The sequence below is a fragment of the Hyperolius riggenbachi genome, chromosome 4 (genome assembly GCF_040937935.1).
Source record: "Hyperolius riggenbachi isolate aHypRig1 chromosome 4, aHypRig1.pri, whole genome shotgun sequence".
Classification (NCBI taxonomy): domain Eukaryota; kingdom Metazoa; phylum Chordata; class Amphibia; order Anura; family Hyperoliidae; genus Hyperolius; species Hyperolius riggenbachi.
In genome coordinates this window covers 15,759,150-15,776,511 of record NC_090649.1, presented here as the reverse complement: position 1 = coordinate 15,776,511, position 17,362 = coordinate 15,759,150, and the positions used below count along the sequence as shown (strand labels likewise).

The following is a 17,362-nucleotide window of genomic DNA, read 5'->3' as shown; positions in this document are numbered from 1 at the left end:
CTGGCCCCGCCCCTTTGCGATCCGAATCACTCATTTTGATGATTCGGATGATTCGACTCACAAAATAGATTCGGATCAAAGATCCGAATCGTTCATGATCCGGACAACACTAACCAGCAGTATACAGGACCTCTACACTGCCGTGTATCTGATAAACTGTTCGAGAAGAGTGCCAGTATGTACAGATATCACTGTGGATTGTGTTGATCACTGGCTGTCTTGGTTCTGAGATTTCATGTTGATGCCCTTTACTCCGAAGCGCAATTCATTTACTTATACAGCACGAGGGGCCAGAACAAATGTTAATATATAACTTCTCTTTCCTGGTAAATATATTTTTATATGTAACAAGCACACTGAGTCTGGCTTCCTGGTAGCCATGACAACAGTCCAGCATGCCAAGTCTGGCTTCCTGGTAGCCATGACAACAGTCCAGCATGCCGAGTCTAGCTTCTTGGTAGCCATGACAACAGTCAGCATGCTGAGTCTAGCTTCTTGGTAGCCATGACAACAGTCCAGCATGTCGAGTCTGGCTTCCTGGTAGCCATGACAACAGTCCAGCATGCCGAGTCTGGCTTTCTGGTAGCCATGACAACAGTCTATTGTTTGGCAGATTTTGAGTCTTTCATGCAGGTATGACTGTTCACATCTACATAAAACAATAACAAGCAGCAGTCTCATAAAACAACTAAATCACATAAACAATGCTGCATCCAGTAAACAAAGCAAATAAACCCCTCTAAGGGTAAACTATCCTTGAATGCATAAAACCGAATAAAACAAATAAAAGAGGTAAAAACAATCACACCTGGGGACCTGTGGCCAAGGGTACTTCGTTAGTACGTTGCACATGATAAATTACATCTGGTGCTGCTAGTCTACCACCTGATCGGTTTCGAGAAATATGATATATATAAGTATGCCAGCATGCCAAATGTCTGCTCACAGGCCAAGTGTAGCCATACCCACTTCAAACCCAGCTCTGCAATACGTGAGATCCCACGTGAGACAAAGCACTGACAAGAAGGGTCCGTTCAGAAGTGTTTGCTGGAATCTGCAAGATACATAATAATGTTTTGGAAGGAACTATTTATTTTTTCCACAAAGACAAATTGCCCTTTGGAGTTTTGCTTGTGTTTTATTCAAGTATCAAATCAGGTTTGACCACTTCCCCTCCCCCAGAAGGAGTAACTACGTCCCTGCAAAATGCCATAACTGCTTGCAAGGGCGTAGCTACCACGCCCCTCCCCGCCGCGCGTTACCTTATTTTTACTTTTTACATTAACCCCTGGCCTTCCACACTCCCCAATAGTTAGCAATTATTTTTTTTTTAATTAAAAAAAACAAACAGACAAAAAAAAAAAAAATACATAAATAACAGTAAAAACTTTTTTAATATGTATGTCAAGAGGGTATATTACTATTACTTTAAAAATAATGGGCTTGTAATCATGGATGGAGGCAAAACTGAAAAAATGCAACTTTATTTCCAAATTAAATATTGGCGCCATACATTGTACTAGGGAAAAATTGTAAATGTTGCAATAACCGGGACAAATGGGCAAATAAAATGTGTGGGTTTTAATTACGGTAGCATGTATTATTTTAAAACTATAAAGGCCAAAAACAGAAAAATATTGATTTTTTTTCAATTTTTCTCTTCTTTTTCCTGATAAAATACTTTTAGACTTAATTTTTAGAAAATAATTTTTAGCAAAAAGTACCCCCCAAAGCGATTTCCCTATTAAAAGCATTGCGGGCGATTCACCCGCATTCCAGCCGCACGCGAAATCTGACGGCTCTGCCATGCAGATTTCACCCGCACACCAAAACGCACCCGCATGACGCACAAGTGGAAACAATCCCATCCATTTGTATTGCCTATGCGAATCCGCATGCGGTGTCCGCATGCAGATTCGCTATAGTGGAAACGAGCCCTGAAAGTTAAAGAGACACTGCAACATCAAAAATATCCCCTGGGGGGTACTCACCTTGGGTGGGGGAAGCCTCAGGGGTCCCAATGAGGCTTCCCACGCCATCCTCCATCCCTCAGGGGTCTCGCTGCAGCCCTCCGAACAGCCGCAAGACAGACCCGACTGTTAGTTCAATATTTACCTTTGCAGGCTCCAGCGGGGGCGCTGTGGCTGCTTTCGGCTCCAAACTACACGGAAATACCCGATCTCAGTTGGGTCCGCTCTACTGCGCAGGTGGCGGAGACTTGCGCCTGCGCAGTAGAGCAGACCCGACGGCGATCGGGTATTTACGCCTACTTCGGAGCCGACAGCCATCAGAGCGCCTGCGCAAGAGCCGGGAAGGTAAATATTGAACTAACAGTCGGGTCTGTCTGGCGGCTGTTCGGAGGGCTGCAGCGAGACCCCCGAGGGACGGAGGACGGCGTGGGAAGCCTCATTAGGATCCGAAGGCTTCCCCCACCCAAGGTGAGTACCCTACAGGGGAGGTTTTGATGTTACAGATTAGACCTTCAGTGTCCTCCAAACTGAGGTTCTTGTGTATTTTTTTTCATGAATTACTAGATGACCACCCACACACTCAGATGTCATTGAGTGACAATCACCTATCTGTAGACAATAAAGTGTTCGATGACATCACTTTATTCCTGATAATGGAAGTATTGTAGTAGAACTGAGGTCCATTGAGTGTCAGGATGATGTATTGGATGTTTAGCCATTGAGTGCAATAGAGTGACGTGCTGGATAATCTCATCCATTCCCCGCAGGTGACTGCATGTCGTCGTCTGCCAACACTCTCTTTCCCACTGACTTTGTCATTCTTCATTGTCTTCTGTAGTTGTGATTGAATCTGATAGAAATAAATGCCGCAAACAATGTCCGATCGATGGATTTCTCTCTGCACTTGCTCGATAGCGCAGGATGGAAGATCTTGCTTGATCGGTGGTGGGTTTGGAGAATGTCATTTGCGGCATTCAGTTTGTCGATGACCGACGCAGAGCAATGGAAGCAGAGCCGCCCCCGTCCCTCTGGCACGCCTCCTCCTGTGTTCCTCCCGTGTCTGGTGGCTTTTCTTCACGCCGCGGTGCTCCTCCTCCCTGTGTCTTCTCTCACTGTGTAATGTGACAAAAGCTGGAGGTCAAACACTAGAGGTCCAGCGTGCATTCAGCCACCTGGGAGGCGCAGAGATCCCCCACCTGTGTGCCCCCGAGAGGCTATATACACATTTCCTGGGCCGCCCAGGTCTCCCCTATGAAGACGGCGGCTCCACAGATTTTTAATCAATTTCATGCTGGAATCGATTGAAAATCTGTACAGTGTGTGGGCATCCAATAGATCCAACAACGATCAGAGTCAGTCAGAGAGAGATCTGATAGTTGGTCTGGAGGTCATGAGGCTGATTTAGGTGTTCCCTATAATGGTAGAACCTGACTGTGCCTCAGCATGAATCTCAGGTTCATGGACATGAATGGTTTCCTTGCTGAACGGTGTAGGTAGAATAGGGATCAGGGGCGTAGCAATAGGAGTTGCAGAGGTAGCCACTGCATCGGGGCCCTTGGGCCAGAGGTGCCCCGAAGGGCCCTTCCTCAACTACAGTATTAGCTCTCTATTGGTCCTGTGTTCATGATAATCCCTTCTATAGATACTTTGAATAGTAGTAATCATTAACAAGCTGTTCCCCATCCCCTTCTTGCTCCTCTGACACTGTAGTTGCCATTGGCAGGGATTGCTATGTATAGAGTGCTTGGAGGGTAATCAGTAACAAGCTGTTCCCCATCCCCTTCTTGTACCTCTGACACTGTAGTTGCCATTGGCAGGGATTGCTATGTATAGAGTGCTTGGAGGGTAATCAGTAACAAGCTGTTCCCCATCCCCTTCTTGCACCTCTGACACTGTAGTTGCCATTGGCAGGGATTGCTATGTATAGAGTGCTTGGGGGTAATCAGTAACAAGCTGCTCCCCATCCCCTTCTTGCTCCTCTGACACTGTAGTTGCCATTGGCAGGGATTGCTATGTATAGAGTGCTTGGGGGTAATCAGTAACAAGCTGTTCCCCATCCCCTTCTTGTACCTCTGACACTGTAGTTGCCATTGGCAGGGATTGCTATGTATAGAGTGCTTGGGGGTAATCAGTAACAAGCTGCTCCCCATCCCCTTCTTGCTCCTCTGACACTGTAGTTGCCATTGGCAGGGATTGCTATGTATAGAGTGCTTGGGGGTAATCAGTAACAAGCTATTTCCCATCCCCTTCTTGCTCCTCTGACACTGTAGTTGCCATTGGCAGGGATTGCTATGTATAGAGTGCTTGGGGGTAATCAGTAACAAGCTGTTCCCCATCCCCTTCTTGTACCTCTGACACTGTAGTTGCCATTGGCAGGGATTGCTATGTATACAGTGCTTGGGGGGTAATCAGTAACAAGCTGCTCCCCATCCCCTTCTTGCTCCTCTGACACTGTAGTTGCCATTGGCAGGGATTGCTATGTATAGAGTGCTTGGGGGTAATCAGTAACAAGCTGTTCCCCATCCCCTTCTTGCACCTCTGACACTGTAGTTGCCATTGGCAGGGATTGCTATGTATACAGTGCTTGGGGGTAATCAGTAACAAGCTGCTCCCCACCCCCTTCTTGCACCTCTGACACTGTAGTTGCCATTGGCAGGGATTGCTATGTATACAGTGCTTGGGGGTAATCAGTAACAAGCTGCTCCCCATCCCCTTCTTGTACCTCTGACACTGTAGTGGCCATTGGCAGGGATTGCTATGTATAGAGTGCTTGGGGGTAATCAGTAACAAGCTGTTCCCCTCCCCTTCTTGCACCTCTGACACTGTAGTTGCCATTGGCAGGGATTGCTATGTATAGAGTGCTTGGAGGGTAATCAGTAACAAGCTGCTCCCCACCCCTTCTTGCACCTCTGACACTGTAGTTGCCATTGGCAGGGATTGCTATGTATAGAGTGCTTGGGGGTAATCAGTAACAAGCTGTTCCCCTCCCCTTCTTGCACCTCGGACACTGTAGTTGCCATTGGCAGGGATTGCTATGTATAGAGTGCTTGGGGGTAATCAGTAACAAGCTGCTCCCCATCCCCTTCTTGTACCTCTGACACTGTGGTTGCCATTGGCAGGGATTGCTATGTATAGAGTGCTTGGGGGTAATCAGTAACAAGCTGCTCCCCATCCCCTTCTTGTACCTCTGACACTGTATTTGCCATTGGCAGGGATTGCTATGTATAGAGTGCTTGGGGGTAATCAGTAACAAGCTGCTCCCCATCCCCTTCTTGTACCTCTGACACTGTGGTTGCCATTGGCAGGGATTGCTATGTATAGAGTGCTTGGGGGTAATCAGTAACAAGCTGTTCCCCATCCCCTTCTTGCACCTCTGACACTGTAGTTGCCATTGGCAGGGATTGCTATGTATAGAGTGCTTGGGGGTAATCAGTAACAAGCTGTTCCCCATCCCCTTCTTGCACCTCTGACACTGTAGTTGCCATTGGCAGGGATTGCTATGTATACAGTGCTTGGGGGTAATCAGTAACAAGCTGTTCCCCATCCCCTTCTTGCACCTCTGACACTGTAGTTGCCATTGGCAGGGATTGCTATGTATAGAGTGCTTGGGGGTAATCAGTAACAAGCTGTTCCCCATCCCCTTCTTGCTCCTCTGACACTGTAGTTGCCATTGGCAGGGATTGCTATGTATAGAGTGCTTGGGGGTAATCAGTAACAAGCTGTTCCCCATCCCCTTCTTGCACCTCTGACACTGTAGTTGCCATTGGCAGGGATTGCTATGTATAGAGTGCTTGGGGGTAATCAGTAACAAGCTGCTCCCCATCCCCTTCTTGCACCTCTGACACTGTAGTTGCCATTGGCAGGGATTGCTATGTATAGAGTGCTTGGGGGTAATCAGTAACAAGCTGCTCCCCATCCCCTTCTTGTACCTCTGACACTGTAGTGGCCATTGGCAGGGATTGCTATGTATAGAGTGCTTGGGGGTAATCAGTAACAAGCTGCTCCCCATCCCCTTCTTGCACCTCTGACACTGTAGTTGCCATTGGCAGGGATTGCTATGTATAGAGTGCTTGGAGGGTAATCAGTAACAAGCTGCTCCCCACCCCTTCTTGCACCTCTGACACTGTAGTTGCCATTGGCAGGGATTGCTATGTATAGAGTGCTTGGGGGTAATCAGTAACAAGCTGCTCCCCTCCCCTTCTTGCACCTCTGACACTGTAGTTGCCATTGGCAGGGATTGCTATGTATAGAGTGCTTGGGGGTAATCAGTAACAAGCTGTTCCCCATCCCCTTCTTGCACCTCTGACACTGTAGTTGCCATTGGCAGGGATTGCTATGTATAGAGTGCTTGGGGGTAATCAGTAACAAGCTGTTCCCCATCCCCTTCTTGCACCTCTGACACTGTAGTTGCCATTGGCAGGGATTGCTATGTATAGAGTGCTTGGGGGTAATCAGTAACAAGCTGTTCCCCATCCCCTTCTTGCTCCTCTGACACTGTAGTTGCCATTGGCAGGGATTGCTATGTATAGAATGCTTGGGGGTAATCAGGAACAAGCTGCTCCCCATCCCCTTCTTGCCCCTCTGACACTGTAGTTGCCATTGGCAGGGATTGCTATGTATAGAGTGATTGGGGGTAATCAGTAACAAGCTGCTCCCCATCCCCTTCTTGCTCCTCTGACACTGTAGTTGCCATTGGCAGGGATTGCTATGTATAGAGTGCTTGGGGGTAATCAGTAACAAGCTGCTCCCCATCCCCTTCTTGCACCTCTGACACTGTAGTTGCCATTGGCAGGGATTGCTATGTATAGAGTGCTTGGAGGGTAATCAGTAACAAGCTGCTCCCCACCCCTTCTTGCACCTCTGACACTGTAGTTGCCATTGGCAGGGATTGCTATGTATAGAGTGCTTGGGGGTAATCAGTAACAAGCTGCTCCCCTCCCCTTCTTGCACCTCTGACACTGTAGTTGCCATTGGCAGGGATTGCTATGTATAGAGTGCTTGGGGGTAATCAGTAACAAGCTGTTCCCCATCCCCTTCTTGCACCTCTGACACTGTAGTTGCCATTGGCAGGGATTGCTATGTATAGAGTGCTTGGGGGTAATCAGTAACAAGCTGTTCCCCATCCCCTTCTTGCACCTCTGACACTGTAGTTGCCATTGGCAGGGATTGCTATGTATAGAGTGCTTGGGGGTAATCAGTAACAAGCTGTTCCCCATCCCCTTCTTGCTCCTCTGACACTGTAGTTGCCATTGGCAGGGATTGCTATGTATAGAATGCTTGGGGGTAATCAGTAACAAGCTGCTCCCCATCCCCTTCTTGCCCCTCTGACACTGTAGTTGCCATTGGCAGGGATTGCTATGTATAGAGTGATTGGGGGTAATCAGTAACAAGCTGCTCTCCATCCCCTTCTTGCACCTCTGACACTGTAGTTGCCATTGGCAGGGATTGCTATGTATAGAGTGCTTGGGGGGTAATCAGTAACAAGCTGCCCCCCATCCCCTTCTTGCTCCTCTGACACTGTAGTTGCCATTGGCAGGGATTGCTATGTATAGAGTGCTTGGGGGTAATCAGTAACAAGCTGCTCCCCATCCCCTTCTTGCACCTCTGACACTGTAGTTGCCATTGGCAGGGATTGCTATGTATAGAGTGCTTGGGGGTAATCAGTAACAAGCTGCTCCCCATCCCCTTCTTGCTCCTCTGACACTGTAGTTGCCATTGGCAGGGATTGCTATGTATAGAGTGCTTGGGGGTAATCAGTAACAAGCTGTTCCCCATCCCCTTCTTGCACCTCTGACACTGTAGTTGCCATTGGCAGGTTTTGGTGCGTCGTATCAATTGTTATATATAGAGTGCATGGGGGGCCCCATTGTAAATCTTGCATCGGCGCCCACAGCTCCTTAGCTACGCCACTGATAGGGAGTAGGACCCTTTATATGGCGGGAACCTCAATGCTGGTGAACTGGTCCAATACAGAATGTTGTTGCATGCAATTATTTTGGAAGCTAATGTACATTCTTAGTACTAAATACAATTTTGCAACCTAGGAGTTTTTATTGCTGCTAGAGTTCCAGCCTGCTGTGAGTGGGTTGTGAGTGCAGAGGGTTAATAATTGTGTTTCAGTGTGCAGGTTAGTGTGAGGGTTGGGGTCAGTGTACAGGTTAGTGTGAGGGGTGGGGTCAGTGTGAGGTTGGAGGTCAGTGTGCAGGTTAGTGTGAGGGTTGGGGGTCAGCGTGCGGTTGGAGGTCAGTGTGCAGGTTAGTGTGAGGGGTGGGGGTCAGTGTGAGGTTGGAGGTCAGTGTGCAGGTTAGTGTGAGGGTTGGGGGTCAGTGAGAGGGGTTAGGGTCCATGTGATGAGAAGTCAAACAAGTAAAAAAAGTCCCAGTTGGCTCTCCAGAATGCAAACAGTCCAAAAATGTATCGATCTGTAATCCAGCATTTTGAGCCAACTTTTGTGTTCCTTTTTCAAGGCAGATAAACAAAAAATCAGGTCCCTATCAGGCAATAATAAACACTATCAGTGAAAGTACTTCATTGTCTAGACTAGAATCAGGACTGTAAATTCTTCCCTGGTTATCCTGTAACATTCTCTGTGCTATAGGTTGTTAATCATTGCAGGTAGCAGCAGTGAAAGCAGAGAGACCTATAGACTTTCCTCACTCCTGTGCTGGACATGGAGGTGATGGGCCTGTTCTTCCTCCTCCTCCCCCTCTTCTACCTCCTCCTCTCAGCATGGCGCATGCACAGGAGGAGAGCGCAGCTCCCGCCAGGCCCCGCCCCTCTGCCGCTGGTGGGGAACCTGCTCAACGGAGGCTCCCTGCTCTACCAGACCTACCCCAAGGTAAGTCACTCTCAGGGGTCAGTGACAGACTATTCAGTATAGACAGTTGTCTGTGTGTCTGAAAAGCATCCTAAAGTGGCCACACTGGAATCCACTCTCACAACAGGCATGTCACTATGGCTATAGTGTACCCTGATTGTCATTAGCATCATTGCCCACCACAGTGCCCCAAATGTTGCTGGACCACACATGTGTGAACTTACCTGTCCGCGTTCCAGGGTCTCATTTTTGCCTCCTCTTTATCATATTATCATGGGGTTGCCAACCGTCCGTGAAAGTACGGACTGTCCGTCCAAATGACCCCCAAAATCCTGTGTCCGTCTCTGCCCGTACTTGCTAACAGGCGTCCGTCCAAAATGTTTACTTTTTGCTGCAATGCGCAATGCGCATGCGGCTGTAGAAAACTGCAAATCTCCCGGGCAGCTCAGCTAGGAATTAGAGATGGGAAGTTCGGATCTTTTCAATGATCCGGATGATTCGAATCGGATCATTGAAGAGATCCGGATCTTTGATCCGAATCTCGGATCATTTTACTACCGGAAGCATTCGGGGGTGAAATGAACAGCAGGACAGGTCTGTGGACAGGAGAAGGGGAGGGAGTGGACACACAGAGAAGGGGAGAAGATGGACAGAGGGCAGGGAGTGGACAGAGAAGGGAGGAGGGACGAGCAGAGAGCAGAAATGTTTGCACACAATACCCACATGCTGGAGTCATATGCTTTACATGTATTTCACCTATATGTTCATCTGTACACTTTGAAAGAAAAGGTCGCACAGTGAAAGAAAGCATTCCCAGAAGATAAGTGCAGCTGTTTAGTGCCGAGTGCAGGAGGATTATATTGCCTTTCAATCACACTGTCTGCAAAGTTACTGAGCTGTGCTGAGCCAAAAGCTTCCAATGTGATCACTGTGCAGCACTACGGAACAGCCAGCCTATAATGGGCAGCACGTTATAGCCAGTATGTGTGTTTTACACATATCTGGCAGTGGCACCGATGTCCCCTCTCTCTCATCTACCTGTCTCAGACAGGTAGATGGCTGTCTCCCTGCAAGGCTGGCTCCCTTCCAACAGAGCGATCCATCTCAGCTCTGCTTCCAGGACCCCGCTACCCGCTGAGAGGGGGCGTGTCGCTCCTGGCCCCGCCCCTTTTACGATCCGAATCACTCATTTTGATGATTCGGATGATCGACTCATAAAATAGATTCGGATCAAAGATCCGAATCGTTCATGATCCGGACAACACTACTAGGAATCCTCTGTCCCTCCCCTCCAATCACTGACAGCCTTCTGTGAATGGCACCTTTCTCCTGCCAATAAGAAGAGAGGGGCAGCCAAGCCAATCCCACCCCCACCACGCCTGTCATCTCCTGTTTACAATCCAGGAGAGGGAAGCACGTGGTGATGAGCAGAGACTCCTGGAGCTGCTGGGTGCCGCTGCTGGGTGATCCTATCCTCCCCCAAGCCACTCTCCTCCAGCATGACACACTGAGCACTGCAGCAGCCACAGCCAGCTGAGCCAGGTAACAAGTGTGTGTGTGGCTAAGCCTCAGGCAGGCTCGCTTACTTAGATGATCATCTGCTGGCTGGTGGCTGCACTCTAACGGACTGAATGTTATTGAAGCCAGTGATAAACTGCTTGAAGGGTCAGGAACAGGGTCAGTCAGGGATGGAATGTAAAGGGTGGGAGTCCTGCTGTGGCTGTCTTCCCCCAGCTAAAAGTGGCAAGCAGGCAGCTAGTTTTACCCTCCATTTACTGCATTGCAAAGGCCTGGATCTGACTGAGCTGCCTGCATATGATCATCTGATCACAGTGTAATGCCCCCCATTATCATATACAATCACACTGTTGAAAATAATGGGATATGAATACCTGTCTTAGTTTCTGCAGAGATAGTTGTCTCACTGTTTGTGCCTCATTCCAATGTAAAATCCTTCTGCTACTCAATGTACTATATGCCCTTCACCTAACACTTTACCATGCCCATGTCTGTCTCACTTTTCCTCCAGTAGTGGCCTCGCCTTTCTGTCCTGTGTGCTATCATCCACCTCTCCTCTCTCCCTCTATCTTCTAGCTGTCACTTTAGACCTCTGCAGGGCAGCATTGTATCTGGCAGACCTCTGTAGAGCACTGTTGTGTGTGGCAGACCGCTGCAGGGCAGCATTATGTGTGGCGGACATCTGCGGGGCAGCATTATGTGTGGCAGACCTCTTCAGGGCAGCATTATGTGTGGCAGACCTCTTCAGGGCAGCATTATGTGTGGCAGACCTCTGCGGGGCAGCATTATGTGTGGCAGACCTCTTCAGGGCAGCATTATGTGTGGCAGACCTCTTCAGGGCAGCATTATGTGTGGCAGACCTCTGCGGGGCAGCACTGTGTGTGGCGGACCTCTGCGGGGCAGCATTATGTGTGGCAGACCTCTGCGGGGCAGCATTGCGTGTGGCTGACCTCTGCGGGGCAGCATTATGTGTGGCAGACCTCTGCGGGGCAGCATTATGTGTGGCAGACCTCTGCGGGGCAGCATTATGTGTGGCAGACCTCTGCGGGGCAGCACTGTGTGTGGCAGACCTCTGCGGGGCAGCACTGTGTGTGGCGGACCTCTGCGGGGCAGCATTATGTGTGGCAGACCTCTGCGGGGCAGCATTGCGTGTGGCGGACCTCTGCGGGGCAGCATTATGTGTGGCAGACCTCTGCAGGGCAGCATTGTGTGTGGCAGACCTCTGCGGGGCAGCATTATGTGTGGCAGACCTCTGCAGGGCAGCATTGTGTGTGGCAGACCTCTGCGGGGCAGCATTGTGTGTGGCGGACCTCTGCGGGGCAGCATTGTGTGCGGCAGACCTCTGCGGGGCAGCACTGTGTGTGGCAGACCTCTGCGGGGCAGCATTATGTGTGGCAGACCTCTGCGGGGCAGCATTATGTGTGGCAGACCTCTGCGGGGCAGCACTATGTGTGGCAGACCTCTGCGGGGCAGCACTGTGTGTGGCGGACCTCTGCGGGGCAGCATTGCGTGTGGCGGACCTCTGCGGGGCAGCATTGCGTGTGGCGGACCTCTGCGGGGCAGCATTGCGTGTGGCAGACCTCTGCGGGGCAGCACTGTGTGTGGCAGACCTCTGCGGGGCAGCACTGTGTGTGGCAGACCTCTGCAGGGCAGCATTGTGTGTGGCAGACCTCTGCGGGGCAGCACTGTGTGTGGCAGACCTCTGCGGGGCAGCACTGTGTGTGGCAGACCTCTGCGGGGCAGCACTGTGTGTGGCAGACATCTGCGGGGCAGCATTATGTGTGGCAGACCTCTGCGGGGCAGCATTATGTGTGGCAGACCTCTGCGGGGCAGCACTATGTGTGGCAGACCTCTGCGGGGCAGCACTGTGTGTGGCGGACCTCTGCGGGGCAGCATTGCGTGTGGCGGACCTCTGCGGGGCAGCATTGCGTGTGGCGGACCTCTGCGGGGCAGCATTGCGTGTGGCAGACCTCTGCGGGGCAGCACTGTGTGTGGCAGACCTCTGCGGGGCAGCACTGTGTGTGGCAGACCTCTGCAGGGCAGCATTGTGTGTGGCAGACCTCTGCGGGGCAGCACTGTGTGTGGCAGACCTCTGCGGGGCAGCACTGTGTGTGGCAGACCTCTGCGGGGCAGCACTGTGTGTGGCAGACATCTGCGGGGCAGCACTGTGTGTGGCACTGACAGGCTTCTGCAGGGCAGCATCATGTGTAAATTTAGAAGGACGGTTTCACTTTTTATTTATATAGTGTATTTATAAAGCGCCAACATATTATGCAGCGCTGGACATTAGTTTAGGTTACAGACAATATTTAGGGGTGACATACAGCAATATGACAATACAGGAATACAAGAAAACCAGATCACACAGCACAGTATGAGTACCAGGTAATGCTTAGTCAGTCACTGGATGGGAGCATGGAGATTAGGCAAGTCGAGTTCACTCACATCCATAGGATGGGTGTACGGTAATGGAGGTGCATGATCAGGTAAGGGACACAAGGAGGACCCTGCCCGAAGGCTTACTGTCTAGAGGGAGAGGTAGGGACACAAAAGGTAGGGGGCCAGAGTGAAAAGATGAGTTTTGAGGGCCTTCCTGAAGATGCTGAAGGATGAACCTTATGTGGTAATCACCTGCTTCAGCTGTTTCTCTCCTCCTGAAATTCACAAGAAGTTTCTTAAAAAGCCGCTATTGACTCCGCCCCCTGACTCCACCCCCTGTCCGTCCAAACCTTGGGGTGTCCAGATTTTTTGACCATTTTGTCCAGGAAAAATAAGAAATTGGGTTGGCAACCCATGGCTACAGTGGCGTCACTCTTCATGTGACCACTGAAACATACAGGAGGGTCACATGATTAGAGACGACGCCAAAGCCAGAGTGGAGATCACATGACTGGAGAGTGGTCAGGTAAGTTACTACTCTGACTGCACTGCTTGCTGTATTGCATGGGAGGAGCATTCTAGTAACGCCTCACACTATTGTTTACACTTGGAGCCAATCCTGAGGGTAGGATCGACATTTGATTGGCCGGCTTCAAGCTGCATACCATTTGCATAAAATTTGCACCCAATACAGAACACATGAAGCTCAGGGAGCCATCTTGTTCCTTGTGACCTCATACTTTTATATATTATATATATACAGAGGGACTCTTACTAGCTGCAGCACAGGTAATAGTTTTGGATAGTCTGGATAGGATCCAAAAAAAAAAAACCTTTATGGGTTTTTATTACTTTCTGTGCCCTCACTGGAGAAACATCTCACTGTTTCACTACTTGTGGAACCACAATAGAGATTAGTGGCTTGAGATACACCCCGGTGGTGCTGGGTTCAAGAGATGATGAGTACAAAGATTCTAACGCTTCATGAGAGAGATGCTCGATAAGATGCCTGGGATTCAGGCTTGCATTTAAAGAGACTCTGAAGTGAGTCTACAAGCATGTTATTACTGTAAAGCACCTTACATAGTGCTAAACCGCCGCTACCCCGCGGCAAAACAAGGGGTCTATCCCCCCTGCAAAATACACGACTTTCTTGGTGGTGGATTTTGCTGCTCATGGAGGCAGAGCTATGAGTTGCAGCTCTGCCTCAGGGTGCGTCAATCGCCGCACGGATCTCCGCCTCTCCCCGCCCCTCTCTGTGAAGGAAGATTGAGAGGGGTGGGGAGAGGCGGCGATCAGCCGGGATTGATGCGCTGAGAGGCAGAGCTACAGGGCTAAGCTCTGCCTCTTCAGGAAGCACTCCCCCAAGTTTACAGAGGGGATTTGGGGGGTAAAGACCCCTCGTTTTGCCACGGAATAGTGGCGGTTTAGCACTATGTAAGGTGCATTACAGTAATACCATGCTATTAGACTCACTTCAGTCTCTCTTTAAAGGACACCTGACGTGAGAGTGATATGGAGGCTGCAATATTTATTTCCTTTTAAACAATGCACTTTGCCTGGCTGGAAATTCAATTTTTGCTTCATCTGACCATAACACAGAAGACCAGAAGTCTTCTTCTTTGTCCAGATGAACATTTGCAAAGGCCAAGCGAGCTGTTGTGTGCCTTATCTGGAGAAGTGGCTTCCTTCTTGGTCTACATCCGTGGAACCCAGCAGTGTGCAGTGTCCGTTGGATTGTCTGCCTTGAGACATTGCCAGCAGCAGAGCCCAGATTCACCAGGATGGCCTTGGTGGCGATCCTTGGATTCTTTTTCACCTCTCTCACTATCCTCCTGGCCAGCACAGGTGTCACTTTTGGCTTCTGACCACGTCCTCTGAGACTTTCCACAGTACAAAACATTTTGTATTTTTTAATAATACTTTGCACTGTAGCCACTGGATCTGGAAAACCTTTATAAATGGCCTTGTAGCCCTTTCCTGACTTGTGAGCAGCCACAAATGCACAGCTGCAGGTCCTCACTGAGCTCCTTTGTCTTAGCCATGGCTGTCCACAAACCAACTGCAGAGAGCTGATCCCAACCAATCAAGGTAATTAGGATGCTTTAGAACAGCTTGGACTATTTGGAATGGTATAGAATTTTGGATTTTCCCACAGGCTGTGAAAGTTTCTGAAGGGTATGAATAATTTGGACTGGACTTTTTGCTCAAATGTAAATAAAAACGGAGAAATGTTTTTTTCCCCACAATAATGCCTTTTGTACATTGTCTTATCTTTTGGGAGACACCTATGTCATTTTCCATCAACAAATTACTTGCTGGTTGAATAAAAGTAATTTTAAGTCAAAATCTGCCAGGAGTATGAATAATTATGGGCAGCACTGTAAGTATCTGACTATTTTCCCCTCACTTCAGTTTTTACTAGTTTTCATTTCAAGGGCATATCAGTGTAATATAGAGCCCATGGTAAACACTGATATTGCTACCCTCCCCCTCCCCCCAGTATAAGTCCCTAGAGTTAGCCCCCCAGTCTAGGTACTTAGAAGTAGTTCTCTAGTATAGATAGCCAGAGGCAGTTCACCCAGTATAGGTAGCCCCCCAGTTTTGGTTGCCCTCCCAGTAATGGTAGTTAGTGGTGTCTCCCCAGCATAAATAGCCTCCTTTAGTATAGGGAGTGAGAGGTGTCCCACCAGTATAGGTAATAAGAGGTGTCCCTCATTATAAGTAGCACCCCTAGTATAGTTAGTGGGAGGTATCCCCTCGGTGTAGGTAGTAAGAGAAGTCCTCCAGTATAAGTAGACCCCCCAGTATAGGTAGTAAGAGGAGTCTCTTAGTATAAGTAGCCTCCCCCTTCAATAAAGGTAGCAATAGATTCCCCCAGTATAGGTGCTGGGAGGTGTCCCCCCAGTAAAGTTAATGAGTGGTGTTCCCCAGTATAAATAGTCTCCCAGTATAGGAAGTGAGAGTCCTCCCGCAGTATTGTGGTGCAGCATGTGGGAGGAGGGGGCAGGGATGGTGCCCATGGCACTGTGGCGTCCGTGGCACGAGCCATGCCTGCCTCCCTCTAGGCATGCGACTGTTTAATTTGCAGCCATCTCTGTCAGGGTTAGAGACATTTCTGATAAGGAACTAATATACTTTGTCCCAGAGGAGGATGCAGGACAGCAATAACAACCCCAAAGCGGCTATAACTCTTTTCCACAAAATCTAAAACACAAGTAACTTCTTCCGAAAGAAGCTGCAGATTAGGATTACAAATTTCACTCAGTTTTTATTTTTTTTCCAGGTTTTTTTTCCAGTTTTTATTCCAGGATCATTTTAATTGTCTTGGTCAGCTTACAATCTGGAGATACCTTCTATGGATGTCAAATGATGTTGATCCAGGGATTTTATCTGATTGCCATCTGGAGTCGGAAAGGATTTTTTTCCCTTTTGGGGCTAATTGGACCATTCCTTGTAAGGGTTTTTTTGCCTTCCTCTGGATCAACAGAGATATGTGAGGGAGCAGGCTGGTGTTGTACTTTGTACTCTGGATGAACTCGAACTTTTTTCAACCCAAATAACTATGTAACTGTGTAAAACAAGCTCTACTAAATATTATTTATAAATAAATAAATCGGGCTATGATCCCCATCTACTGGAAAAAACAAGAGATCCCCACTATTGGCCAATGGTGGGCCAGAGTTGATGGAATCGCCCAAATGGAGGAGATTATTCCTTCCTCACAGGATAAGGCTGTAATGATCCGCTCGGCTGCCTGCGCAGGCAGGCTGTTTTTTGACCACTGTTCAGGTCTGCATTCTGCAGGTCTCTGGAAGAGAGACCTTTTGTCAGTTTTGCACCTTGCTGCTGCTGAGGAATTTGCATACGTTTGTCATGCAAATTGCCTAGCCACATCCTTTGTAGGCTTGCTCTATATATACCATGTGATCCCACAGTACGTCGCTGGTCATAAGGGTTTGTCCTGTGAAACACTCCTGGAGTGTCAGCCATGCTTATCGTTTGAAGATTAGCTTAGAGTAATTCCTGGGACTGCGCTAGGCATCCTTGCTAGTGCAGTTAGGATTGTATTATTTGTATTGCCTGTTCTGTCTCCCTTGCTGTATTTGGATTGCACTTGCTCTGGCGGAAAGAGCAGTGGATTCAGCTTGCTCTGTTTCTATACTTGGATCACACTCGCTCTGGCGGAAAGAGCAGTGGATCCTGCTAGCTATCTTGCTGTACTTGGATTGCACTTGCTCTGGCGGAAAGAGCAGGGGATCCTGCAAGCTCTGTTGCCTTACTTGGATCGCACTCGCTCTGGCGGAAAGAGCAGTGGATCGTATCTCGCACTTATCCCTGTTTCTGTGTACCTGTCTTGTCTGCTACGAACGCTTGCTGGAGGCTAGGTGAGCTAACCGTTAAGCAAGCGCTCGCGTCCTCTGTTTCATGTTTGTCTGTCGGTGGTTAGTTAGGCGTGCTTGTCTCTGTTGTGCTTAACACGCGGAAACCGTGCAGAAAACGCGTTCGCTGTTGCGAATGAGTGCGGTGTTTGCGTTTGGTTAGCGTTTGTTATTTTCCTTATCTTCTCATTGTATGATTTGCTGTGCCTTTGCTACTCTCGTGCTCTGCCTTGCTGTAGCCTTGTGTCACCTCTGGCAATCGCCTCTCTCGCGATTGCGTTCCTACTTCATATCTG

The 17,362-nt window shown here is 49.1% G+C and overlaps 1 protein-coding gene across 3 annotated transcripts in view; it reads left to right on the top strand.

Annotated features, from left to right (window-relative positions):
• The first annotated feature begins 555 nt into the window (after positions 1-555).
• Positions 556-17,362, top strand: part of LOC137570311 (cytochrome P450 2G1-like) — a 56,175-nt gene continuing 39,368 nt past the window's right edge. The window contains exon 1 of one of the 3 annotated variants that reach the window (XM_068278952.1): positions 556-633. In XM_068278952.1, coding sequence (XP_068135053.1) covers positions 589-633 — 45 coding nt within the window. In that variant the 5' untranslated portion in view covers positions 556-588. Of the gene's footprint in view, positions 634-8,640; positions 8,809-10,202; positions 10,330-17,362 lie in introns of those variants that run through there. The other 2 variants (XM_068278951.1, XM_068278953.1) reach the window with 2 other exon arrangements.